Consider the following 27,580-nt stretch of genomic DNA (forward strand, 5'->3'; position numbering starts at 1 on the left):
TTTTTAGTTATAACTCAATTTCGACCAAAAATGTAGTAACTTTAGGCTTTGTTGGACAGTATAGGTAATGTAGGAAAGTCAGTGTATAACTCAAGAACAACATGAATACAAGCATACTGTTCCAAAATATAGATGCATAACGTTTAAAATAGTGCTTTAGTAGTTCCTCAGGTCCACTATGTGCCGTGTGATGGAGCTTGAAGCTGCAGGCACATGTAGGCAGTCAGCTGTTGGCATTGTGAAGGCTAATGAGGCCCAGAGAACTGATTGCCTCTGAGATCTGCACGTCAATAGTACTTATCCTGTAATCACTTGGCAGTTCTGGGGGAACAACCTTCTCTCCCACAGTACGTCTCGTCTTGCATGAAATCACAGAATCTGTACGAAGATGATCTTCGAGGCAAGGTTATCTATTTCCAAACATCATTCTGAGACAGGAGCCGCCCGCCAGGAGAGTTCTCCTCGCTCCTGTCAGAACCCTCAGATTAATTAAGCGCACTGATGAATGAAGGCTTTACTTTGTTTTATTTTATTCTTTCAAATCCTAATTTTGTTGACATTTTCGGTGCCCGGTGATCCAATTTTAACATCTGAGAACAATTTTTATGTCAATAAAATGTAAGCTTTGTTTGATGGCCCACTGTTCTTTGTCAACGAGAGGCTAACAGAGCTGAACAGAGTCCCATTAGTCCACCAAAAGGACATTTGATTGGCCAAATCGAATATAATGAACATGCTGCAGGACTTGCATTTCAATCAGAATTAGGTTTTTGCAAAGAAGGTTTTCACATTAGAATTTGTCTCAGTGTTTGGTGCATGAAACATGGACATTTACAAAATTGACATTGAATAAAAAATGTTTTCAAAGAAGACCTGTACCCTTTTGCGCTAGCCTGGTTACGTCAGACTAATTCGCAGAGAAAGTACAAATGATCTTGGCAAATTAGTTTGGTTTCCAGGCTGCTTTTGTGCAGGAATGTGCAAACAATCACAGTATTAATGAAATACGGTCCTCTTTACACTTTGTCAGTAGCGCTGACATGTAGCAACTAGGAGCACAAACTGTGTACTGTTTTTAGGCTTGTAAATAAACAAAATAAACTTAGGAAATGTCAAGTATGTAAATATTCTTACGCTTTTTAAACAGAATAAATACAGCCACACACCTTACAATAAAATGTTTCACTTTCACTAAACTAATGATTAAATCATCCAAACACAAAAGAAACAAAATAAAACTCTCCAAAAATCTCTCGGTTAGTCTTACCACTTACACTATAAAAATCACCAGCTCTGGTTTGGTTGAAATAAATCCTTAATTAACAGAGTTAGAAGTGAAATTATACTGGCTGTAAAGCCGTTTTTCACCGTTCTATCTCTCTGACTTTGATACTTGGTTAGCTGAGTAGTCTCATATAGCCTCAGATAGGCACCATACTAGCTGCCCACTGAGCAGTGGCTCACTTGTTCTTTGGAGGCAAAAAATTAAATTAGCTAACTAAAATGACCCCAAAAAGCAATCACTGATGTCCTCAGCCAATCGCCAACTGCCGATACATTTTCCCCACTTAGTTATTTGATATTAAGATAACATCATACTGTCTCCAGCCTCTGGGGTTTTTACAGTAAGTGAATGTCTGTCACTTCTGCAGGAGCTGGGCAGTGTTTACAGCACGCTGGCTGCCATCCTCAACTCCGGCGATATTGAGTTTTCTCCGGTTGCCACGGAGCATCAAACAGACAAGAGTGACATCTCCAACATTTCAGTCCTGGAGAACGGTAAGAGAAGAGAGAGTGACTTGTTGTATGATGATAACAAACCAAACATGAGTCTGAATTTCCTCTGCTGGATCCCCACTCATCACCCTCCCTCTCTTCAGCATTAAACTATTATTCTGAAACAAATTATCCATCAGTGCAGACAAGCTACTGCAGCATTACCATACATACATCTGCAATGGTTAGACTTTAAAGGACATTATTTCCCTCTGGCAATATAATTTCTAAATTTAGACATCTGTGCTGACTGGTAATTCACAAAGTGTTCTAGATGAGGTTTATTAGTTTAATGTGATTGATGAGCGAGAGAACATGAGGGTTGGACATTTGCACGTGTACTTCTTGCACTTGTTTTACTTCAGAAGTGTTAACTCTCATCCCATTCCTTATCTAATGTCTCCTCAGTGGCCTCGCTGCTGTGCATCCGCTCAGACGAGCTCCAGGAAGCGCTGACCTCCCACTGCGTTGTGGCCCGGGGAGAGACGATCGTCAGGCCCAACACGGTGGAAAAAGCGGCGGAAGTGAGGGACGCCATGGGCAAGGCTCTCTACGGCCGCCTCTTTAGCTGGATCGTCAACCGCATCAACGCGCTGCTGCGGCCCGACAGCCACCTGGAGTGAGTTCAGGAGCAGAAACTGTGATGTGGAGTGTGTGGCTGTCGTGAATGCAGAATGAGGTCATCTTAGAAAGTTTTTACAGAGGAAAAAGTATCCTCAGTAAATGTGATCATTGCCAGCCCTTGTTAAAAAATATTAAAAGATGAAAGTTTCTAGGGATTGCAATGTCAGTCGGTCCCCTTTGGTCCAGACTTGTATCAAGAGCTATTAGATTGCCATGAAATTTTATACGGATATTCATGTTTCCCAGAAGATTAATCCTAATGACTTTAGTGATCCCAAACATTCACTTAATATCAAGGCAAGGCAAGTTCATTTGTATAGCACCTTTCAACAACAAGGCAATTTAAAGTGCTTTACACAAAACATTAAAAGCATTGGAAAGAGACATATATAAAATTATATTCAAATATAACATTTTAAAACCTTAAACAAGCAGATAAAATATTTAAGAAAAAAATATAAAAGTCTTCAAACTCATGTATGAACTTATTAGATTTTGGTGTTCAAAGGTAAGCATCTAGTGATATTCACAAAAGCTTTACATGATTCCTTGACCCAGATAATGTATACTTTGAAACAAAGATTGACCTTCTAAGTGGCTTGGAAGATATAATGGTTCTCATAGACTTTATATGGCTGCCATCTCTGATTTGCTACCTTGATGAAGTGGCTCCCATCAAAAATTGAAACCTATGGTGATTGAGAACAGGTGGAAAAAATGTGGTGCTTTTGCGTGTCCCCATTCTTCTCAAATCTGGTCCTTAGCTACCTGACTATTAGGAGTATGGACAAAAATAAGTTGTATTGGTGCTTATGTATTGTGTCTAACCCCTGTTTTCAATCATAATATTTACCCATATATTCTTTTGGATGTTGCTAAACTAAAATAGACATTTGGCACAAATGACAAAACCAAATAAACCGGGTTTAAATGAAGTGCCTTTTCATTCTTCTCACCTCTAGAGAGAATGAGAAGGGCCTGAACATCGGCATCCTGGACATCTTTGGCTTCGAGAACTTCAAGAAGAACTCATTTGAGCAGCTTTGCATCAACATCGCCAACGAGCAGATCCAGTTTTACTTCAACCAGCACATATTCGCCTGGGAGCAGGTAAAGGCTTCAGACGCCAAAGTGTCACTGAAACACTTTCTGAGTGCTTGAGTCCCTCCTGGAAAGCACTTTGTGTGCATTTTTCACCTTGGTACTGCCTCATTTCCATCTAAACAGTGATAACATGCCGTCATTTGTCACTCCGTGCTTTAAGTGAGATGGCAAGGATAAAATATGCTGCTGTCTTTATTTACGGGAGAATGAGGATCGCGTTTCTCCCTTTATGCAGTCTCGTGGGTGTGTTTTGCCTCGGGGTGGCAGAGAATGGTTTGCTAATGTTAAATGATTTGGTCTCACCCATGGAGAGGAGCAATAAATCATCCCCAACGAGGGTCAATTAGGAGTTGAAGACAGTTAGCGTTTGACTTAATCTCACTCTTGGGTATTGTTGGCACCGGGCCCAGAAATACATTTGTCCTATACTGCGTCCATATATACAGAGCACAGGGTAAATGTAGTGGGCTATATGATTAATAAGAATCACATAACTTGTCCGATCTACTGTGAAATGAAACAGATATGCTAACACATGTGGTTATGTATCGTCCCAATCCGCCTGCATCCCTGCAGATCTCCTGCTGTGGTTCGTTTACCTCACAGTGTGAACGTCACGCTGCAATAAGCACACTGATTTGATGTTGTTTGTTCACACTTTGTCCTTTTTCTTCCTTGACTAGAAGTCTCCAGTAATGTTGCTGAGTCATACTAGGAGCTCTGAGAGTCAGTCAACCTGATGTGATCAGGTTAGCTGAGTATGAAGTGGAGGCCTGAGCTCAGTTTGCCCTCCAGACCAGATTAATCCGAACGGGGGGAGGGGAGCCGGTCGCCAAGTATAAGACAACCACAGGCAGCACAATCTGGCATTTTCTTGGCTTGTTATTGTTCGGCTAATATCCAGCTTATGGTGCCAGATGTCTCTAGTGTCGCTGTTACTCTACAGTTTAGGATCAAACATGAGAATTTATTTTATATAGCACATTTCATTCCAGGTGAAAGCACAATGTGCTGCACAACGCATGACCTACCAAGGAAGTTTCAGCCACAAACATTATGTGGAAAGTGTGAAGATAAAACATCAGACATAGATATGAACATTCAACACAAACACATAATACATTCAGAACTAGGACTAAAAATGTAAGTAATTAAGATCAGTAACAACCAGTAAGACCTAACCAGTATTTGTTTCTGATTGACAGAATAAGTTGGAAAAAACAGCATGTAGAGCCGTTTCTCTCTATCGTTGCCGGTCTCTTTGTGCTTCTTGGTTAGCCCACTGAACGAGAGACTGTAGTTGTGTTTCTAGCAACAAATTTCTATGTGCATTTTGATTTGCATGCGAAAAGCTTGATTGAAACACTAAAATTCAATAACATTTTCGAAAAATGCACACTAAAGTTTTTATGCTCATTTAAGATGTTTCTTTTCTTTTTGAAAAATATTTAATGTGCTAAACGGGAGATGGAAGCACTTTTTCAAATAAGTTCTGATGTAGTGAACATTTAACTCACCTGACTGATCAGCTGTTTAAACTCAGACATGAAGGCGCAATTATAAGTTGCCCAATTGAATCCAATCCCTGAAGACTTCTCTTCATTTTCTCTCGTGGATGGCCAAAGTTGTCGGATTAGCAACCTTTTTTGTATTGTTGCTATTTTTTCTCTTGCGCAATCTCTACTCCCTCTACTGTTTACTGACGGATTAGCCTACAGCAACACATTACACTGCCATCTTCTGGCCATAGCATGTTAATGCAGCTTTGTTTATTCACTCTAAAGCAGTTGATGGAAACGTTCCTAATTCACATTTTCTTTAATGCAACATTTCAAAATTTCGCTAAACACGGCTTGTGGCTGAGTAGTACTCATTCTTTGAGGCAAACCATGAAATTTGCTCAATAAAATGACAAAAATCACCCAAAAAACCCACAGCGATGTAATCAGCCAATCGCCGATAGCAGATATATTCGTCCAATTGCCCAAAACTTTTTATGACCAACTGAGATTGATATTTAGGCCACAATAAAGTTGAACATTGCCTGGAAAAAAGAAAAGAATTCCACCGTCTTGTAAGCCATTATTGTATTCACTGTGTGCAGGATGAGTACCTGAATGAGGAGGTGGACGCTCGGATGATTGAGTACGAGGACAACCGGCCCCTCCTGGACCTGTTCTTGCAGAAGCCCATGGGGATGCTGTCACTTCTGGACGAGGAGAGTCGCTTCCCTCAGGCCACCGACCAGACCCTCGTAGGTCAGTGTCTTTATCTGTTTGAGGGTGGATTCACTGTTTACAACCTTTATTTGCCAGGGAAATAGTGACTGAGCATGTAAGGTCTTCCTCAGTAACCTCATCTAATGTTTTGCACTTACCAGCTCCAAAGAAACAAATAAGTTGTGGAGCAAGGGGAGACTAGAGGCCACTTATGTTTTATATCTTAATCAAACTATCTGAGTTGTAGTGTAGTGTTTCACTACCTCAGAGGGATGAACAGCTTTTTTTATTATAGCAATCAAAAACAGAATTAAATGTTCAGCTCCACAGTGCCAGAGAGAACAGCATGTATTTGATATTCAGAGGTATTTAAAACTTTTTAGATAAGTTAATATCAGGTATAATATACTTATGAGCAGAGGTGGGACCAAGTCATAAGTCACAAGTATTTGTGTCAAGTCTCAAATTTCAAGGCAAGTCTCAAGTCAAGTCCCAAGTCCTACAGTTTGAAGAATGATTTTAAAAGCATATATGATACATGTAAATATTATTACTCTGTTGTTGAAAGGACTCGAAACTCAAACACATTTGAAAAAAATACAAGTGCATAACAAGAGCATACTGCAATTAGTTTTTTGTTGACCACTTATACCCGAACAAAACTATCTTTGGTATAATTTTTGCCAACTGGCGCCGTCTTTTGACAGCTCTTTTTCATTGGTTGTCCTGCAATTGGATTGGATGGATGCTGTCGGATCAAAATAACGCAAAACGTCAGACACACACATCGAGAGATGCACACATTTACACAAAGAGAGATAGAGCGTTCCTTAGTAACAGACTTTTTAATCTTTGGGTTTTGGGGAAAGAAGCAAGTCTTTCCAAGTCAAAAGGCTCAAGCCCAAGTGAAGTCACAAGTTATTGGTCCAAGTCAAGTTGAAAGTCTCTTTACGTTTTGTCATCAAAGTCATCAAATTCATGCCACAAGTCTGATTCGAGACCTCTGCTTATGAGCTTCAGAGAGTATATTCATAGTGGTCATGGTGGTAATTCACTGTGTGTTTTTGGACATTTTAGAGAAATTTGAAGATAACCTGAAGACCAAAAGCTTCTGGAGACCAAAAAGGGTTGACCTCGGCTTTGGTATCCACCACTACGCTGGAAAGGTAACGTCTGTTTGATTCTAATATTGTGTGCACAAAGTTTTATATTGAACTGAAGCTACTGGACTTCACATCAGTGTTCTTTCTTTCTACTGAACTCTCAGGTGATTTACAACGCTGCAGGCTTCTTGGCCAAGAACAGGGACATGCTGCCGGCCGACATTGTTCTGCTGCTGAGGTCGTCAGAGAATGAGCTCACTCGCAAACTTGTCACCCACCCCCTCACCAAAACAGGTACAGGAGAAAAAATGTCCCCCTTAGAAAACAGGAAGAAATATAAGAGGGAAGTTTGTTTGCTACAGCCTTTTTTAATTAGGCAGTTGACAAGCAGCTCTAAGTACTTACAGTAAAACAAGAGGCTATTGTTGCCTATTTTAGCCGGGCTTTCCTCTCTCGTCTGCCAGACTTTTGTTGTAATAATCTGGCAGGGAGAGTAGAGCAGGCTGCCAGTTCTGTCAAAATTGAATCGTAAAGCCAATAATCGCATAATCACTCTCTTAAAGTCGTCTTAAAGCTGCGGTATCAAGTGTTGCTGTTTCATTCCTAATGACAGGAACTCTGCTATCTGCTCCATTCAGTTCATTAAGTTAAGTGTGAAATTATTAGAAGTGTTGTTTTTTTGTTCTGTATGACAAGACTAATCCATTTCTTCCAGTAAGAAAATAAAAAAAATTGAAAATAACTTTGACTTCGACTTTGAAAAAAGAACCTGAAACAATGATCCATGATGAGAAACTTTCTCAAAGCAATGAATTAGTATCTCAAAATATTGCAAAATTTCTTAAAATACTGACTCAGTATTTCACAATAATGACACTTTTTTTCAAATCATGACGTAGTTTCACAAAATAATGAGAAATATCTCAGAATAATGACTGAGTATCACAAACTAATGAGAAAATTGTCAAATTAATAACTTAATATCTCAAAAAAATACACATTCCTTAAAATAATTTATTTTCTCAAAAATAATGATGTAGCATCACAAAATAATGACTTAGTATCTCAGAATATTGATTTAATATGACAAAAAATGAGTAAATTTCTCAAAATAAGGATGTAGCATCACAAAATTTGACAATTCTCAAAATAAGGATGTAGTATCACAAAATAATGAGAAATATCTCAGAATAATGACTTAATATGACAAAAAATGTGAAATTTCTCAAAATAAGGATGTAGTATCATAAACTAATGAGAAAATATTCCAAATTATAACTCAATATCTCAAAATAATGACACATTCCTTCAGATAACAAATAACTATCTTAAAATGAATTAAAATAAGGAATCTCTATTTAGAAAGAGTTTCTTATTACTTTGCTACTAAGTCATTATTTTGAGAAAGATTTTCATTGTCTTTCATCACATTTTTGAAAATGGACTTCCATACTTGTGGCTGTTTTCTGCTAAAATAACCTCATTAATAAATCCCAACTGATAAAAATAGCTTCTTCGTGTGTATGACTAACTGTCCTGTGGTGAGTAAGTGCATTTTGTGTTCACTGACTCTCATCCTCTCTTTGTTTATTTCACAGGCAACCTTGCCCACACCAAGGGTAAAGGCATAAACACAATGCGCAGCCCGCGGACCCCGACACGCACCATCACCTTCGCCAAGGTACTTACAGCGGCGCCTGCATTATCACTGTATTATCTTCTTCATCAAGAACTTCCCCTGAAGAGTTGTTCAATCTATTGTTTCCCTTCTTGCTTCACTGCCAGAGCCAAAAACTGGTCTTGAATTACGATTCGGTCCCTCTCGTCTCTCTAGTGTTTTTCATTTCCGCTCTTACACACTTTAATTACAGTTCTTCTGTTCTAACCTTTTCTTGTCTTGTCTTTTTTCCCACCTCTCTGTCTCTGCCTTTCTGTTGTAAAAGATGGGAGTGCTAACCTTATACAGTTGTTTTTCTTTCAGTGAGGTAATCATCATATTTCCTTATAGTTTGTGTTTAGTTTTAGCAATGCAGACACCCTATTTCACTCTAGGACTCCTAAAATGTATAAATAGATCCACATTTAGTGAGCTGTATTTCTTTTAGTCAGTGGTACCTACACCCAGTGTAGATCCTAATGTGTTTTTTTTTGCAGTTATCAGTGATGTTGATAGGTACGCATCCCACATCTCTGATGCATTGGGCCAGGGGTGGGCAATTCATTTTCCCAAGGGGAAGGGGAAAATGAATTCAATCACTTTATAAAACACAGTAAATTATCTGGTTTTGAGCTGATACTTAAGAGAATACATGTTATGATAAGACTATGTTAATGTGCAGTAAGTCAAATATAGCAGTAAAAAAAATCATAAAAACGCCATTCGTTATCTCACTTTTCCATTTATTTTAAACACAGCATACATTCCAACCACAAAAACACTATAGAGCATGTGTGTTATGCAGTATAGCAGCAATTTATTAACTTTATGCAAAAAGCAATGAGTGTTTTTCCCAAGGTAACTGTTTTTTGGTGGAACGCACGCACATAAGTAAATCGCCTTCAAAATAAAAGCACTGCGGTTGTTTTGATTTCTAATTTCTGGGTAACCACATGTGGGCCTAATGCCCAGCTCTGCATCAGGCTGTGCTCACACATACACTCACCAGCCACTTTATTAGCCAGCAAGGTACCTAATAAAGTGGCAGTGTGGTCTTTTGCTTCTGTAGCATCTTGTAGCGGTTGTAACGAGTGGTTATTTGAGTTACTGTTGCCTTTCTATCATCTCCTCTGAATCTGGCACCAACAAGGCATTTTGGCTCAGAAAACTGCCGCTCACTGGATATTTTTGCCTCGATGCATTGAGTTGCTGTCATGTGATTGGCTGACTATATATTTGCGTTAACCAGCAGTTGCACAGTTCTACCTAAAGATGTGTGTTGTTGTGTTATTGTTGTTGTGTTATTGTTGTTATTGGTTGAGGCTGCGACTTTACAGGTCAAAGTTAATAAGAGTTTAATCCATGCGATGCAAATGCAAATTTCCCTTTTAAATGTGAACAATAAAATGTTGAAATTATAGAAACAAACAAATGAAACCTAGCTCTTAAAAAACCCAGTTCTAAACAATGCTTGTGATTCCACCAGACTTGTCACAAGAAAAATGTGCTGTCTGGCAGCCAAAACGCTCCACTTCTATAGCTCCTGGTGAGGTTTGAAGCTTTGTGGAGGACACAACAAAACTGGGTTGCAGCTAGGAAGTGGCACAGATTCCATTCCTTGCTGCAAAGTTTCACATAACTTATATCCCATTTGATTTACTTGATACTGAGGAAATGATTTTGTTGCTTTTTATACTACTCAAGATGATGTAATATTTCCTTTGTCAGATTTGGGATTTGACTTGTTTAATTTGCAGATACACTTTCAAAACACGTCATTGCAGCCATAATTATAGCTGCAGAACATCGCACAGTTACAATTTGACCACTCAAATAAGCACCTGTGGGTCCTGGGGCCTCACAATATTGAGAAACCTATTAACATCACTGGTGTCTGTAAAACAAGCTGTTTTCACTATATGCATACAGTCTGTGTACATATCATTGTGCTCATGCTTCTGTGCAACATGTAGCACTTCCCCTTCTTCATTTAGTCCTCTGAATGTATAAAATGTGTCTATCATATCCCTTGCTGCAGTGAATTGTCTGTTTATAGCACCATGCTTAATGCTGACAACTTATCTGACTACATAGTGAATCAACTTTTTAAAAATTGCTTAAGAAAGTATCAAAACTTTAAATTTTGCATTCAAAGCATTCAATAATCAGCCTGATTGTTGCCAACAAGCAGAATAAAAACTCCCTTTAGCGAATTTTGCACGATTGCACTGCCTGCTAAAGTGAGGCTTGAGGTAATTTGCTCACCTAAAAGCAATTGACAGAAGCTACATTTAAATGAACCGTGTTTGATGAGTTCTTGAATCTATTTCCATTCATCTGCATATGTTAGACAAAAAGCTCATCAAAGGCTTCGCTCTTAAGAGGCACAATGAGCATTCAAAATGCTACAAACAGTGTTAGGCTGATGGCTTGCTATAAACTGGTTTCCCTGGGGGGTAATTGTGGTGAGAATTAGATGTTAGGATTGTTAAAATGTTACCAGATATGTACAGGTTAATGCATTTTATGTGTAATTTTTAAAATTCATATTTATGTTCCATTCACTGTTGTTTTTATGAGAGAAAATTCAGTTTTTGTGGTTAATTAGAGTCGTTTTAATGCCTGTAGTTGTTGTTTGATTTTGAGTTTTTTAACTGACAATAATACTTTTTGAAGAGATGGCTTCAGCCGAGTCATATTTATGCAGGCAGTACACTTGATTTGGCACTTGTTCTTTTTTGTTTGCGTCTCTTCTGCAGTCTTCTCGGGATATAAGGCTCACCCCTGAAAAAAAACGCTTGCTTCCTGTGCCTCTTCATGACACAGAAACAATGCAAACGGTGATTTTTTTTTTAAAAGAAAGATTAATGATAAAACGTAGTATACAGAAAAACTGTAATGAAAATATGACCTAAATTGCATTTTAAAGATGTGAATCTCCTGCAGGTGTGCTTCAGTTAACACAGTTGCTAATGATATACTCTAACTTGGCTTTAAGAATGCTCCGCTGCATCTCAAGTTGTGTGTAAAGGCATTAGTCTGTAGAGATATACAGGGTGGCATTAATTATTGTGATTGTTGACCAGCTTTATGTTTGTTTGTTCAGACTGTTGACCATGGAGAAACGCCTTACCACCCGAGAGAAACCACCAACATGAGAACACAGACAGTGGCCTCCTACTTCAGAGTAAGATTTCTATTTTAAGAGGATAGTGTGGTTGTATGAGGTACTTTTCTATAGTCCGTGTAATACCTACAGTAGATGCCCCCAGGTTGGAGAAGTAGGCAGGAGTACCAGCACAGAAGCACAACAGTGTATTGCTGTTGAGGAGGGCAGCAGCAAAATATATTTTTAAAATCAATAGTTAGATTGGTGAGAATATTTTCACTGCTTTACCTTGCCATCAGAGGAGAACTCGGGGAGAACTGAAGCTGTTATCTTTAGGCATATTTCCACTGAGTACTTTCTGAGTACATTTTGGAGTACTTTTGGCGAATGTTTTGGCTACGCCCACTAGTTCGTTCCCCCCGGCCTCTGTTCCCATACAGGTACTTTTGTAGTTGCTAACCGTCGGAGTTTGAATGAGACAACAGACTGACACAGCAAGCAGTGCTGCCAACTTAGCCACTTTGTTGCAATATTTAGTGACTTTTCAGACCGCTCTAGCGACTCTTCTTTTTTTAAAAAGCGACTAGAGTCAAATCAAGCGACCTTTTCTGGTGTTATTGGAGACTTTTGGAGACTCGTTCCTACTCTTCTTAACGAGTAGCGCCGTCTCAAAGCACTCACAAGCGGCCCAGTCCTCCCGCAGCAGTCTGCAAATGAATCACCGATGCACGAAATTGTTGCAAAATATTCTGAGCCGCTAACCGGTGAAGTTGAGCAGATTTTGGGTGGATCCTCTCTCCCAAGCCACACCCATAGCAGCTCACTAGAGGGAAAAGTACCAAATGGAAACATGCCTTATTCTCTCCTCAAAGTTACCAGACTGTTTGGTGTTTTAAAGAATAAGTTCTCACAAAATTCACACAATAACACAAAGTCACACAATAGCACAAACAAACCAGTCAATCGAGGCAGTGGTAGACCAGCAACTCCCATGTTCTGAGGGATTAAATTACTATTTTTGCCAATGGAGTCTGGAGGCTTTGACAAGAGCATCGAATGGCTTCAGTTACACTCACTTAACCCTAAACAGGGCTGTCTGATGGCAAGGTAAAGGAGTAAAATATTCTAAAATATAATGTGCACTTGACCTTATATAGATTTTCCAATAGTTTCATTTTATCAGAAACATTTTACACAAAATACTTTTTTACTGGATTTTACTTGACAGAAAGAGTAAAAAATTGTAATCTGTAAAGTAACTAAAGCTATTAAATACATTTAGTGGTGTAATGAGTATATATATATATATATATATATATATATATATATATATATATATTATCACTGCCCTATAAATACTGTACAATATTTCTATCATTTAATTTATATGTGCAATATTCTCTGTGCAATGGTCCATATCCAACTGCTGACTGACTACATTGTATATAATGTTCCTAAAGTTTTAATTTTTTTTTTGTTTTAATTGTTAATACTTAATTATATTTTTACTTGTTTATGTGCTAATACTTCACTTATAGTTCTAGTTTATACTGCTGTTTACTATTTATTAGTTTTTTTGCTATCCACTTTGCTGCTGTAACTCTTGAAATGTCCCCGCTGTGGGACTAGTTAAGGAAATCTTAATCTTAATATCTGAGATGTAGTAGAGCAGGAATATAAAGCTGCATATGAAATAAATACTCAAGTACAAGTACCTTGAATTCATTGGATTCCTCCACTGCATGCTTCTTGTCCTCTTCAGTATTCTCTGATGGACCTGCTGTCAAAGATGGTGGCGGGGCAGCCTCACTTTGTTCGCTGCATTAAACCAAACAACGACCGACAAGCCAACAAGTTTGACCGAGAGAAAGTCCTGGTTCAGCTGCGATACACTGGAGTCCTGGAGACGGCCAAGATCAGACGGCAGGGATACTCTCACCGCATCCTGTTGGCCAACTTCATCAAGAGGTCAGCAGGCTGCACTTCATTTACAGCAGAGCAAGAAGTAGACTATCTAAGTCATGTTGTGTCAAATGGAAATCAGTGTGTGTCTGTGTGATGTATTCATGTCCAGCTGATTACACTGACTGTTTCAGATATTACATCCTGGCTTTCCAAGCTCACGAGGAGCCGGCTGTGACTCAAGAAACATGTTCTGCAATACTGGAGAAGGCCAAGCTGGAGAACTGGGCCATGGGGAAGACCAAGGTAAGTAGCTGGATGTACTGTTTACTAGGGATGGGAATAATTAATCGATGATCGACAAATTTAATTTTAATTTTTTTTATCTATGACTGCCTATCACTACTCACTGAACTGAAACACAGCCGAGCGTTCAGTTCTGCTGCCGTACGTCAATTAGCCAAGGAGCTGAGAATTAAGTTGAATAAAGCTACAGTTTGCAAACTGAAAGTAACAATAACAATTTGAAAACAAATAAATAAAGAGTATTAGTTTGAGCAAAACTAGCTTACTGTATCACACCTTGCTAGCATGAATTACTCGGTTTAATTTGATCTAAAACTTATTCAAACACAAAAAAATACTTAAATATGCAAGATTACTGATATGCCATTATTTTTATTTTTTTTATTTTGCCCATGTATGCATGTAATTAATCAATTAATTGATCGGTAACGTTAAAGAGAGCAAGCTTTTAATTTTTATATCAATGTAGTTATATGCGACCATATAAATCATTTTAATCTGTAAAAGCAGTGATAAGAAAGATTTATATTAAAAGCTAAATCAAAAAATTGCATTGCAAAGCCAAGTATTTTTTATAAGAAAATAACTGCTACAATTCATAACAATGCAACACAATATGTAATTTAAAAAAATACTCCACTGAAGTTTGGGATTATTGAAACTCTTACTAGGCTCTATCTTGTTGTATTTATATTTCAGTGTCTAAATGTATCATTACTGTTGTAGCCTAATTATTTGAACTATTAAAGAGATTGTTACTTTTATTTAGTCTTGTTATTTAGATATTTTATATATTATTGATATTTTCCCCTTTTTTGTGAGGTTATATTGTCATGTTCAGTGTATTATTTTGCAAGTATTTAATAAAATAAAATAAAAATGATAAAAATAAAGAAAATGGCAAAAGGAAGGGAAATTGCACTGATCTATGGATGAACCAAATTTCACTCACTGTGTGCAATGGCTTCCAAATATTGACACAGTGACAACAAAACTTGTAGCTCAAGCTGCATTTGCTCAGTAAAAACAAAAAAAATGCAATTTGCTGTTCCAATGCAGTTCATCAGTAAGTCAACAAGTGAAACAGATTCGATGTGTCTCCTGTATGTGTCTCATCTCTCAGGTTTTTCTGAAGTACTACCACGTAGAACATCTGAACCTGATGGTGCAGCAGGCCACGCTGCGGATCATTGTGCTCCAGGCGTACGTCCGAGGCTGGCTGGGAGCCAAACGATACCGGCGGATATTAAAGGAGCGAGAACAGAGTGCTCTGGTGCTGCAGTCAGGTTAATACACTGTACACTCTGTCTTCTAGAAGTTAACTTAGCCTCTGCCCCTCACTGGGGACATTTTTGTCTTTTTAATTTGTCATTTTTCAATCATTTTGGCAGTGGTATACATTTTTGATAGACTTCCAGACTAAAGTCATGAAAAAAAAAAATAGACCATCGTATTCTTCAATTTCTTGTTCATTTTAATGCCTGGTACAACTAAAGGTACATTTGTTTGGACAAATATAATGATGACAAACAAAAATATCTCATAAGAGTTCAATCATTATGTGGTCTAATAATTTTTTTCCATGACTGTATATCCAGACTTTTCTATCATATTATACCAGACTTTCTATATAAAAAATTATAGTTTTTACTCTTGTCCACCAGACTAATCAATCCATTTTCCTCATGTTTTCCCTATGGAACAAATACATGCTATTTTCCTGATTTCCACAAGATTTAATGCTGGAATTGTGGAGGGAAATCAAACTTGTTGCTTATCATTAACATATCCCATGATGAAAAAAAGAAAAGAAAGTCCCAACATTCAGTATAAAAAGAAAATACAGTTTTTTTTGTGTGTGTTTTGTTTTCTGTTGTGTGTGTGAGTGGCATTATCTAAACAAAAAGCTCAGTAAAAGTGAAAAATAATATTATTATTTTATTGTTTTTTTTAATGAATTTGTCCATTTGGGACAATAGAGCAACTTTTTAAAGGGATGCACAATGATTATAAAGCAATATTTTTCATGCCAATTCATGTTTTCATTTTTGATTCACACTTTCCAGCTTACAGAGGTCAGAAAGTTCGAAAGAAGGTGGCTGATGACAAAAGCAAAGCAAAGTTTGAGGCCTTCATAGTCCAATTTCAGGCTGGTAAGAACAATCTGAGATAGAATTAGTTATCCAACCTAATCTAAACATGGTGTGTGTTACATTATTTTACATTTCTCTTGTTGCTTCTTCAGTTTGCAGGGGCTATCTTGCAAAAAAGAAATACAAGGAGTTGGTAGATGAGAAGAACAAAGCTGCAACCAAGATTCAGGCTCGCTACAGAGGGCACAAGGAAAGGAAAAGCTTAAAAAAGAAACGGTATGCACGAGCGAGGAAATTTACACAGTATAGCACTGAAAATTGGCAGGGAATTGTTTTTGACTAAGATGTACCTATTTTTTTTGCAGGGAAGCCAAAGAGAAAGAGGAAGCAGAGAAGGCCCTAAAAGAAAAAGAAGAAGAGACTCCTGAACCAGAGAAGATCCCAGAGGAAGAAAGTTCTTCTGCTCCTGTTAACGAAGTGACGAATGAGGAAGATGAAACTAAAGCCGCTGTGGTTCTCCAGAGCAACTTCAGGGGCTACAAAGAGAGAAAAAAGTTTAAGGAGAGAAAAAAGACGATGGCTGGGGCCGAATTGGAGATACCAACGAGTGAAGAGGTGGAAGAAGAAGAAAAAGAGCCTGCCAGCAAAGACGGGGAAGCGGAAAAACCAGAGGAGAATGAAGATGAAGACGATAGTACGTTTGTAGCAGAGGAGAACGATGACAGTGATCACACACAGGTGCCAGAAGATGACGAACACACCGAAGTGGCAGATGAAGAAGTGATGGAGGATGCACCGGCAGCAGAAGCTGGAGAAGAAGAGCAGCAGGAGGAGAAGAAGGAGGAGAACGGACAAGAAATGGCTGCAGGAGAAGAGGCTGTAAATGTAGAAGAAGAAACCAAAGCTGCCACTGTCCTCCAGAGTAACTTCAGAGGCCACAAAGAGAGGAAGAGGCTGCAGGATGAAGGAAAGATCCCAGCGAAGAAACAGAAAGCAAAAAGTCCCACAGGTGAAGAAGAAGCACCAACAGTGAGCACTCCTACAGGTGAAGAGGAAGAAGAAGCAGCCACAGTGAGCAGCCCTGCAGGTGAGGAAGAGGTGCCAGTGGAGGAAGTCAGCAACGAGGCGACAGAAAAAGAAGAATCATCAACGGAAGCTCAAGATGCAGTTTCTCCAAATGATGTCGAGTTAGAAGTCGAGGAGGCGAAAGCAGCTGTGGTGCTACAGAGCAACTTCCGGGGACACAAGGAGCGCAAACGCCTCGAGGAGGAGGGAAAGATCCCTAAGAAGAAGAAGAAGAAGGAGGAGGAAGAAGTTGCACCAGAGCCTCCAAGAGAAGAAGAAGATCAGGTAGTTGAGACGGACGAATCGGTGCAAGAATCCCAGCCGGAAGCTTCTGCAGAGAGCCAGGACGGCCCGGATGAGGAAAAAGCTGCAACTGTCCTTCAGAGTAACTTCAGAGGCCACCGGGACCGAAAGAAACTGAAAGCAGAGCTAGAAGCAAAAAAGAAAACAAAAGAAGAAGAAGAAGCTGCCAATGATGCAGAAGAGGATATTATTGAAGAGGAGGCAGGAGAGGAAGAGGCCCTGGATGTTTGTGACGTGATGATAGAGCGTAAAGACGAGACAGATGCTGACCTGGAGAGGCTGGAGGAGGAGCAGGCTGCCGTGAAGATCCAGAGCAACTTCAGAGGGTACAAGGACCGGAAGAACCTCAAGGCCAACAAGCAGAAAGGTCGGAATGAAGCCGTGCGACTAGAGAGCTTCTCCAGACAGGTATTATCATTAAAGGGCCGGCTCAGGTTCCTTTGAAGTGGGATCGTGTGAGGTACTTATCCATAGTCAGTGTACAGGAGATGACGGTTTGGAGAAGCAGGCAATCAGTTTAAGTATATGTCATGTTTAGAATATTTTCCCCGCTTTATCTCGCCGTCATACCATTTTAAATAATTGCTTCAAAGCCACCAGACTCCTTTGATAAAAAAACTGTAATTTTACCTCAAAGAACACAAGAGTTGCTGATCTACCGCACTGATCGATTTGTTTGTTTGTGTTATTGTGTGACTTTGGTGTTTTAAAGGGTTTGTTCTGATTCGCCAAATCATAAAATAACACAGACAAATGAAACACTCGAGGCAGCGGTAGAGCAGCAACTCCCATGTTCTGTGAGGTAAAATTACTGTTTTTGTCAAAGGAGTCTGGTGGCTTTGAAAAGTGCACAGATAACTGCTCCAATTTTCGGTCAGAAAAGCCTGACTGACAGCAAGGTAAAGCAAAGAAAATATCCCAAATATAGCATGTACTTAAACTGATATTGATTTTTTTTAGACGGCCAAAACACATTTTGCTGCTGCCCTTCATCCACAGCAGTACATTGATTAGCATTCATGAGATTCTCTTGCCAACTGGGCACATGCCGACACCTAATACAGTCATGGAAATTATTATTAGACCACCATTCCCACCATCCCTCACCCGTTTTCTTCAATGTATTGTTCATTTTAATACCTGGTACAACTAAAGGTACATTTGTTTGGACAAATATAATGATAACAACAAAAATAGACCATAAGAGTTTAATTTAAGAGCTGATATCTAGATATTTTCCATGGTTTTCTTATTAATAACCAAAATCATTATCAAGAAAACCATGGAAAATGTCTAGATATCAGCTCTTAAATTAAATTCTTATGAACTATTTTTGTTGTTATCATTATATTTGTCCAAACAAATGTAACTTTAGTTGTACCAGGCATTAAACTGAACAAGAAATTAAAGGAAAAGGGTGGTCTAATAATTATTTCCATGACTGTACATTTAGTATGGATAAATACCCCACTTAAAAAAAACTAATCCACCCCTCTCAACACATTTTATTCTGTTCTCAATCACCTCCTCTTATTTTTTTCTACTCTTTTTCTACTCTTTTTTCAATCATTATTTTCCCAACAGATCACAAAGACTTCTCACGAGTTCGTGGCCCTGCAGCAGAAGTTGAACGAGATCATCCAGGCCCATCAATCAAACCCCGAGAACAACGGCATGTTTGTGAGAGGAAAAGCCGTCAATGGCTTCGCTCCTCAGAATCACCAATCAAGTAAGATAATTGAGATTGTGCTCTGTGAAAAACAGATTATAAACCAATAGATATAATTCATAATGTTGCCGTGGATTGACCCGAGGTTAATGCGCATTTTTGTTTTTGTAGCCATCAGATAATTAAGAAGGACAGGCTGTATCTCTTCTTTTGGTCCATCCATCCTTAACTAGAGTCTAGAGCTTATTCATCACACTGTGTCATTTCCTGCCACACTGGAGAAAAGACTTCATTCTTTAAATACAGGATTTGCAGCAGGAATTGCTGCTTCTTCAGTATTTATCATTTAAGTTAAAGGTGTGCGGGCCTTGTGCCAGTTATTTCCGCACTGTTCCTGTTTTCTTTATGTAAAAAAAGCCCCATAGATTTTATTACCGTCTCCTCACAGAAGCAGGTGATGCTATCGACGCACGCCGTTCTCTTTTCTCTCTCGTGACGCTCGATTAGATCAGGAAACCTGGGAAAGTCAAGTGCCAGTACAGGAAGCGCTTCTCTACTCAATGTGTCATCAGAAATAAAATTTGATTTGCACAGGTGATAGGTGTAATTGCTTTCGGGGCGGTGAGCGGGGGGAGACTGCAAATTGAAAGTTCGCCGTCTTAGCAAAACGGAGTTGGCAGCTGAAATGTCACCGTCCCCGTGGGTTCAGGTGCCTCGAGAGAATAATGTAATAATTATGTAATAACACCAATGACGCATCATGATTATTCTGCCATTCATTTGATCTCCGGTGGAGCTTCATCTGAAATAGTTTAGGCTTAAAACTATCTTTTAAGTCATTTGAATTGGTGTCTGTCGGATTCTCAGCATTCAAATTAGAGTTTTGCATGATTTGAAATAAAAACTCATTTAAGAAGATAATGTGCAATTCTGCAGCTCATTTATTATGTCCAATACCATACTCATTGCCAATGCAGAAACGAGTGCTTCCTATAGCAGGGTTGAGTATACAGTCATGGAAAAAAGACCACCCTTTTTCTTCAATTTCTTGTTCATTTTAATGCCTGGTACAATTTGTTTGGACAAATATAACAATAACAACAACATTAGCTCATGAGAGTTTAATTTAAGAGCTGATATCTAGACATTTTCCATGGTTTTCTTGATAATAACCAAAATCATTATCAGGAAAGCCATGGAAAATGGCTAGATATCAGCTTTTAAATGAAACTCTTAATAGCTATTTTTGTTGTTGTCATTGCAACAAGGGTGATCTAATAATTTTTTCCATGACTGTAAGTGTGGAGGTCAGGATGGTGGATGGACATGGAGCTAATCTCAGAACTTGTTGGATATCAGGCTGACGACAAATTAGCAAAGGGGAGTCAAACTGATACCTGAAAGAGCTGGTGTGGCTGCAGGTTTTTGGTCCAAATGATGCAGGACTACTCCTGATTTAGCTTCTGGTTGCAAGGCCCAATATTCTTGGATTCCAGTGGAGCAAATATCCTGATAACAGATATCTGAGCCAATTCTTTCTCTCCTTGCACCTGATGTTCTTTACAATCTAATTAGCAATTTAAGAGGCGAGAATGGAGTTGATGTCTACAACCCAGATTGTTTCACAAGTTTCACAATTTGCCTAAGCTAATAAAAAGCTAAAGAAATTGCATTTGGGCCAATATGCTCCCCTTTTTCACTGCAACATGATTGGTCAGTCCTACTTGGTCTACAGATTGACTAATAACAGAAACCAGAACACTGTCAATACCAAATTATGGTCCTGTTTCCAACAGATTCTGTATTTATATGCAGCAATGTGTTTTTATAGAGATGGACATGTAGCAAGGCCAACTACATGCTGGTGTCTGGAGTTCACTTACTGTCACAGACCAACTATGTTTCCCTAACTATAATCAAGTGATTTAGTTACCTTAAACCAAGAATACCTAAAGCTGGGCATAGTCTGTACCGTCCTTGAAATTCTCTTCTATTTCAACTCATACTGATACGAGTAAAAAACCTGCAATGGAAAGCCAAAGCTCCCGATTTATTTGCTCCGTTGTACAATCTGCCTGTTAAGCCACAACCTGTGCACTCACACAGTTCGACCATTCAGCCTTGGCGACCATTCTGGCTATGGGAAGGTTCCAATAAAGATTCACCTGAATTTCGACACAAAAGTTCTGTCAATTGACAAGCAACAGAGCAGGGAGAAGAAGCTGTTTGTAGAAGTTTGTTTGCTTGCACTAGTTTGCAGATTGTTCCGTCCTGTGTTCTGAAAAATTAAATGCATGTGATGTATCGTGTTGCCAATGCACTTTCAGATGTTTAGTTTGCCACTTTGCGTAGGCTTATTTAGGGAAAAGAGGCATACAGCTTGGGGAATTAGGCCTGGGCGATTTTTTTTTTTTTTTTTTAAGATATTTTTTTGGGCATTTTGTAGCTTTATTGAGAGAGGGAGATATTGAGAGTGAAAGGGGGAGACAGAGGGGAAGACATGCGGGAAAGGGCTCCGAGCCGGATTCGAACCCGGGCCGCCCGCTTACGGGGACTGGGCCTCTGTGGTACGCGCTCTACCAGGTGTGCCACCGGGAGCGCCCCAGGGTGATTATACGAGCACGTTTAGTGATTGCGATAAATTTCAGGTCGATTACGGTGATCAGCTGTGAGCATATTTACTCGATCAAACATGTCAGAAATGTGCGTGACAATAGCCAATCAGAGTTGACCTTTTCCTGCTCAACTAACGTTTGCAAGTTGCCTGAGAAGTAAACAGAAAGACTTGCAGCAATAAACCAAAAATGAATGTTGGGAAAGAGCAAAGGAAATTACAATCTATCCACCGCTGTATCAAGAGAAAACTAACATTCACAGCACGGCAATTCACACACAGGTACGGTGCATTCAATAGCATCGTTATGGGTATGGTGCATTCAAGAGCGTGGGGCATATGAAAACTGTGTTTAATCATTTGAAGAAGTACCACCCAAGTGATTATGAGAGAAGCAGAAAATGCAAAACAATAAAAAAAATTGTGATATTAATCGAGATCAGATGATATGAAAAAGTATATCATGATCTTTTTTTTTTGCCATATCGCCCAGCCCAATGGGGAATCGACTTGCTCTGTTTCAACTGTGAAACAGCTTGACAATGGCTGACCAAAATGTTACACTTTATGCTTCATATCTACTGTGCAGACAGGACAGGAGTGTCAATTGTATTTGTATCTAGCTATTGGGATGTGAGCAAATAAGGATGCTTTCTTAAATGTCAAAGTGAAATTCCCTTACATGGAGTTGCAACTGTGCCTTTAATCTGGGCATGTTTGCCCTTTACAGGCTTTTCTGTAGCACAGCACACTGCCTGAGGAGACGCAGAATAAATTATCTGTGTTATTTCTAAGGGCTACTGCAACTCACTTTTAAATTATGCTTCTCAGTCGCACTAGGTCGTCTCTCCATCTACGGGCCTAAGCTGTCCCCATAAATTCCTCTGACACAATAAACCTCATCAGAATCATTTGTGACACGCACAATGAGAGCAGAGGAACGCCAGTCACATTGTTCTTCATGGGAAAGGTCGTCAAATGTTAATCACGTTTTGTGAGCAAGCGTTTCCAACAATTATGGCGGGAATTAATAAGGGTGTGTGTGAAATTGGCTTTAGTTGTTTGAGCAATACACAATGACCTTTTAGATGGAGTTGTTCAATAATATTAGAAACTTTCACCTCCTCTACCTGAGAGCTTCTGCACATGATGGATTGCTGCATGTTTTCCTCTGAACTGTGATTAATAATGAGCAACAAGCAAAGGTCATTGTAATATGTTAATAATTGCAATTAAGATCAGATGAATATTGTAACAGTCCTGACATGTATGATAGATTACAACACATCCACTACAGTATGCATGAACACACAACACACCTCTCTCTTTATGTTCAGTAATGGATCGACACAAAGTTATAGGACACTTTGTTTGTGTCAAAGGTTGTTTCACATAATCTCTGTTGGAAAATTCAAACTGACCAAAGGCCTTAGGGTTAAACTACAGTATGTATGGAGGGCAGCTCAATAAGCACAGCAGAGTCAAAGGTCAGCGAGGTGCCAGATCACACTCAATAGTCTCTCTCCAACCAGCCATGTATGTAATGATCCAACTGGCGATGGGGCTGTTTATAATGATGGTCAGCCACGAAAGAGATGCTGTACTTTCAAATTAATCTCCTCTAAACATCCAAAAACACCAGATATCTTCACAATATGTTGTTAAGGTTTCTGCAGCCACTATTGCCTATATCACTTAATTTAAAGGTCGGCTAGAGAAAGGTTGGACTGACTCAACAAAGCACTGAATATAATTTAGCACAGTGATGAGAGGAAGCCAAGAAATATCCTTTATTTTGTCTCAAAGCTAGAAAAGAAAAAGGATGTTATGATGCTTTTAAATACCCTGGTGCAATGATTTTAAGAGAAAGTCCTTCAGTGCAGAGGGCTCTATTCCACTCTCTAATGACAGGCATAAAAGGCCCAAAAATACATTTAAAAATAACCAAAAAGCCCTTTAACTGATGAAACTAGAGATGGACGTGCACTTTTCTTCCGGCAGAGTAGTCCACCAGAGGCGGGGAGAGAGGCGGAGGGACTGACCAACTTATTCCTGTTTCATTTTTGGTCGATTAACAGTAAAATCATCAAGCAGCCGTCAAGACTTTTTGTCTGGTTTCATCTAAAGTGGGTTGAAAAAACAATGAACGAGAGTCCTGGATTTCAAAATAAAAGATTTAAATGTAAAACTGCCAAGTTTGCTATTTTTTTAACATTAAAAATTTAATTAAATATATACAGTACTGTGAAAAGGTTTTAGGCAGGTGTGAAAAAATGCTGTAAAATAAGAATACTTTCAAAAATAGAAATGTTTGTTATTTTTTTTAATCAATTAACAAAATTGCAAAGTGAGTGAACAGAAAGAAAAATCGAAATCAAATCAATATTTGAGGTGACCAGCATCAAAGACTTTTGCACAGTTCTGTATATATATTTAAAAAGAAGCACTAATGACATTCTATGTAAAGTTGAGGACACTCCAAATGTACATTGTATTTAAAGACAATTTTGTTATGTTTTTCATATACCTGGAGATTAATGTGAACATCCAAGATGTACATCCAGATGTATATGTTACATGATTTTTCTGATGCAAAAAAATAAATAAATACATTATGAAAAAAGAGTCATAAACTATTGTCCTTTACTGGGAGAAATCTATCACAAAATACAAATCCCCCCTCTTTAACATCAATCACAGTGAAACATAATGCAGGTCGATCATAAACTCTCAATATAAATGTCCAAAACCCACCTTTAATCCCAATAAACATTGTTTTTTTTTGTTTTTTATGTATAGGTGCATCTCAGTAAAATAGAATACAATGGTTTTACATGACATTGATTTTTTTATTTTATTTTATTTTATTTTTATGAAAAAAATACTTTAAATTATTATTTTTTTCGATTTTTAAACTTTGAAATGGGTCATTTTGACCTGCAACATAAGAAGGTTAATGGACAGATACGCTTTAAAACTTGTTGAAAGGAATTCTGGGAAATGTAGGAAATGGGAAAATGCAGGTTGATGGTAGATGGTTATATGAAAAAAATCATTAAACTTCATTAAAAAGCTACAATGGGTGTAATATTGCAGAGTAATGATGTTTAAAACTTCATTTTCTTGCTCTAACTGCTCAGTATAATCAACATAACACCCTCTGATGTTTTTGACGGTCTTTGTTGCTTTTCAGCCGACAAGCGACAGTCAAGGACCCCCCGCAGGACGCAGCAGCCAAAGACCCTGAACACACCAGAGGACTCCACCTATTACAACTTGATTCATGTGAGTCAGAGAGAGATGGAGAACGATTTCAGATATTTACCAGCACAAAGCTTTGCTGTCGGCTGTCACGTGACTCTGTAACTACTCCCCCTGCTATCGGCTCCCACAATGCACTATTGATTGGCAGTTGTTTTCTTTCTGTCGTACTCTTAACTACATGTGTTCCCAAGGAAAGAAATGTTACACAGTTGTCTGCAAAAGTATTTCACAGCAACAATTTGCTTTTTATTCAAAGTTCTCCTGATGTAATTATCTGTAATGATTTGTGATTTCAGCGAACAATAGCTCAGCGCAAAGTAGCTCATTTTGCAGCACTTAAGGTTTGTTTACAATGCTGTAAATTCTGTTTAGTCTACCCTAGATATATACTGAGTAATGAATCAATAATGCAATCATTTATTATAAAGCCTAGACGTTCAACATTTGAGAAAGAGTAAGAAACTTTAGCAATAGCTTTGAGAAAGTTTTTTAAGCCCTGTAGTTATAAACATGATTGACCAAATGATCTTGATTCCTAAGACAATAACATTTAATATTTTAGGAATGATTTTGTCAATTAAAAATAGAATAAATGTAACAAAGCATGTTCTTAAACAGTGGTTCCCATCTTAGGGCCACAACCCTCCAAGGGTTGAAAAAAACGGACGGACGGGTCATAAGACAAGAAAGGAAAAAGAGTATCTGAAAACACAGAATCATGTTGTTGTTTTTTATCTTTAGCCTAGAAAAACTTACATGTCATCAACTGGGAATCCAGAAACAAGACTGACTGGCCTCTTTCTATGACAAAAACAGTCCAATTTAATAATAATCATAATAATAATAATGATTTAAAAAAACTCTCTGTGGTACAGTGTTGCCCTCAGGCAACATACCCATTTTTGACCTGTCAAATTTCTACAATGCATCTTTTTGAATGATGCGATACTTTAAAAAAGAGGGAAGAGTATAGGGAACCAATAGCAATGCTTTAATTTGTCACATGACCTCCAGGAGGCCAAATTGAAACCCTAATTTGCAGACTTTTCCAAAGGTAACAGGTTTGCCATTTTGCGCCACAAAAAAAATCACTCAAAACATCATTTCCTGGCCCTTTTCCATCTGGAAAAAATATATTCCTACTAATAGGTGAGTAAACCTTCATTTTTGATGCCCCCCAAGAGAAAAAGACAAAAAAAAACACTCCAAACATTTTTTTTAGAGGGATAGAGGGATTACCATAGAGGGATAAGCACCTTTCTAAACACTCAAGGACACTGTACAATAATTAGAACAAGACAAAATGTTTACAAAAAAAATAAAACAAAGAAAAAAGTAGTGTGGTGCAATCATACCGAGTGAGCTAATCGGAACAGATGAGTTTTGCGTCTGGCTTTGAATAGTGGGAGAGAGTCAGTGTTACAGATGTCTGGTGGGAGTGAGTTCCAGAGTTGGGGATATTTCGGATATATATTTCGGTCCGTCGCTACTCTCTTGCTTACTGGTCACAACTTGCAAACAAATGCAACCTGTATTGGTCCAAACAGTTTGCTTCGTAATTAAGGGTTACAGGCCAAAAGGTTGGGAACCACTGTTGGAAAACCACTTTCTTTTACTTTTCCTGAACACAGAGATTAGGAGCGTTTGATTGACGTGTAGTTATCTGTCCTCTGTTTCTCTCCACCCAGCGGTCTGTCCAGGACGATAAACGCAAGCCCAGGAAAGAGGAGTAAGTGGCAAGTTCTTACTTTAACAACCTATTACTAAGGTTTGGCCTGCTGCCCGCTCGCTTGCTTGGCACACCGGGTCAGGAGTAATGACTGTAGCCCGGCACCAACATAAGGACAGCGTCTGGGCCCAAACTTAATGATCTGCAGCATCACACACACGCATATCCTGAAATTAATTAGCCTCATCTTTCACCTTGGTTACATTCCCTAAATATACTGTGAAATTTAATGTTAGGCACCAGAAATATAGAGATATGCTTCATGTACATTGCTTGAAAAAAAAAAAAAAAAAAAGGCGACTAGAGAGTGTGTGTGGATGTGTGTGTTCATGCATATGTATGTGTCGTACAGGCCACAAGGTGAGCATACCGCCCAGAGTGAGGGGGTGAAGATAGACCGATAGGGCTGTGCAGAACAAGAAGGGGCCAGGGTGCTTTATCACAGCAGTCTGATGCATACACACACACACACACACACACACACACACACACACACACACACAGTGCAACACAGCGCTGAACATCAAGGGTAATAATTTGTTAGCAGATAAATAAAGCCAGCGATGGACAGGAGCAGTTTACATGCATCATTAAGGATGAGAAGGTCAGCAGGAAAGATAGCGTCTCCGGCTAAAGTTGACAGCAGAGGAGGATGGGAGATGGGAGAGCGTGGGAGGTAAGAGGAGTGAAAACTGAGGCGTAGACAGAGGTGAGGATAGTGAACGGGAGTTAATACATAGTTCATTTTCACTATTTAATTCACCATTGAGGCCAGTGTGAGTCATAAGAGTGACTAATCTGATCAGAACTTTCACTTCCTCCACAGTTTTCTCCTCAACTGTTGAATTCAGGGCTTAGTCATATCCAACAAATAAAATCTATTCAGGTGGAGGCGCCTTGACATGAAAAAGGTCGAGAACCACTGATTTATATCATGTAATCATATGACGACAAGCTCTTGCAGCTGCAGGTGCGTCATTTTGTATTATACATATTGATAGGAAAGTTTTTCTTTCATGAAGTACATTGAGTAACTTATTTTT

General features: G+C 38.7%; 1 protein-coding gene across 1 annotated transcript in view; it reads left to right on the top strand.

Annotated features, from left to right (window-relative positions):
• Positions 1-27,580, top strand: part of myo3a (myosin IIIA) — a 95,340-nt gene that overhangs the window by 59,688 nt on the left and 8,072 nt on the right. Inside the window, exons 17-34 of the mRNA XM_059327431.1 lie at positions 1,653-1,779; positions 2,185-2,395; positions 3,363-3,510; positions 5,609-5,762; positions 6,801-6,889; positions 6,991-7,120; positions 8,425-8,507; positions 8,770-8,811; positions 11,590-11,670; positions 13,355-13,560; positions 13,689-13,800; positions 14,924-15,086; positions 15,867-15,953; positions 16,046-16,169; positions 16,259-17,669; positions 18,846-18,990; positions 24,738-24,829; positions 26,497-26,537. Coding sequence (XP_059183414.1) covers positions 1,653-1,779; positions 2,185-2,395; positions 3,363-3,510; positions 5,609-5,762; positions 6,801-6,889; positions 6,991-7,120; positions 8,425-8,507; positions 8,770-8,811; positions 11,590-11,670; positions 13,355-13,560; positions 13,689-13,800; positions 14,924-15,086; positions 15,867-15,953; positions 16,046-16,169; positions 16,259-17,669; positions 18,846-18,990; positions 24,738-24,829; positions 26,497-26,537 — 3,446 coding nt within the window. The remainder of the gene's footprint in view (positions 1-1,652; positions 1,780-2,184; positions 2,396-3,362; positions 3,511-5,608; positions 5,763-6,800; positions 6,890-6,990; positions 7,121-8,424; positions 8,508-8,769; positions 8,812-11,589; positions 11,671-13,354; positions 13,561-13,688; positions 13,801-14,923; positions 15,087-15,866; positions 15,954-16,045; positions 16,170-16,258; positions 17,670-18,845; positions 18,991-24,737; positions 24,830-26,496; positions 26,538-27,580) is intronic.

Source organism: Centropristis striata, chromosome 23, assembly GCF_030273125.1.
Source record: "Centropristis striata isolate RG_2023a ecotype Rhode Island chromosome 23, C.striata_1.0, whole genome shotgun sequence".
Taxonomy (NCBI): Eukaryota; Metazoa; Chordata; class Actinopteri; order Perciformes; family Serranidae; genus Centropristis; species Centropristis striata.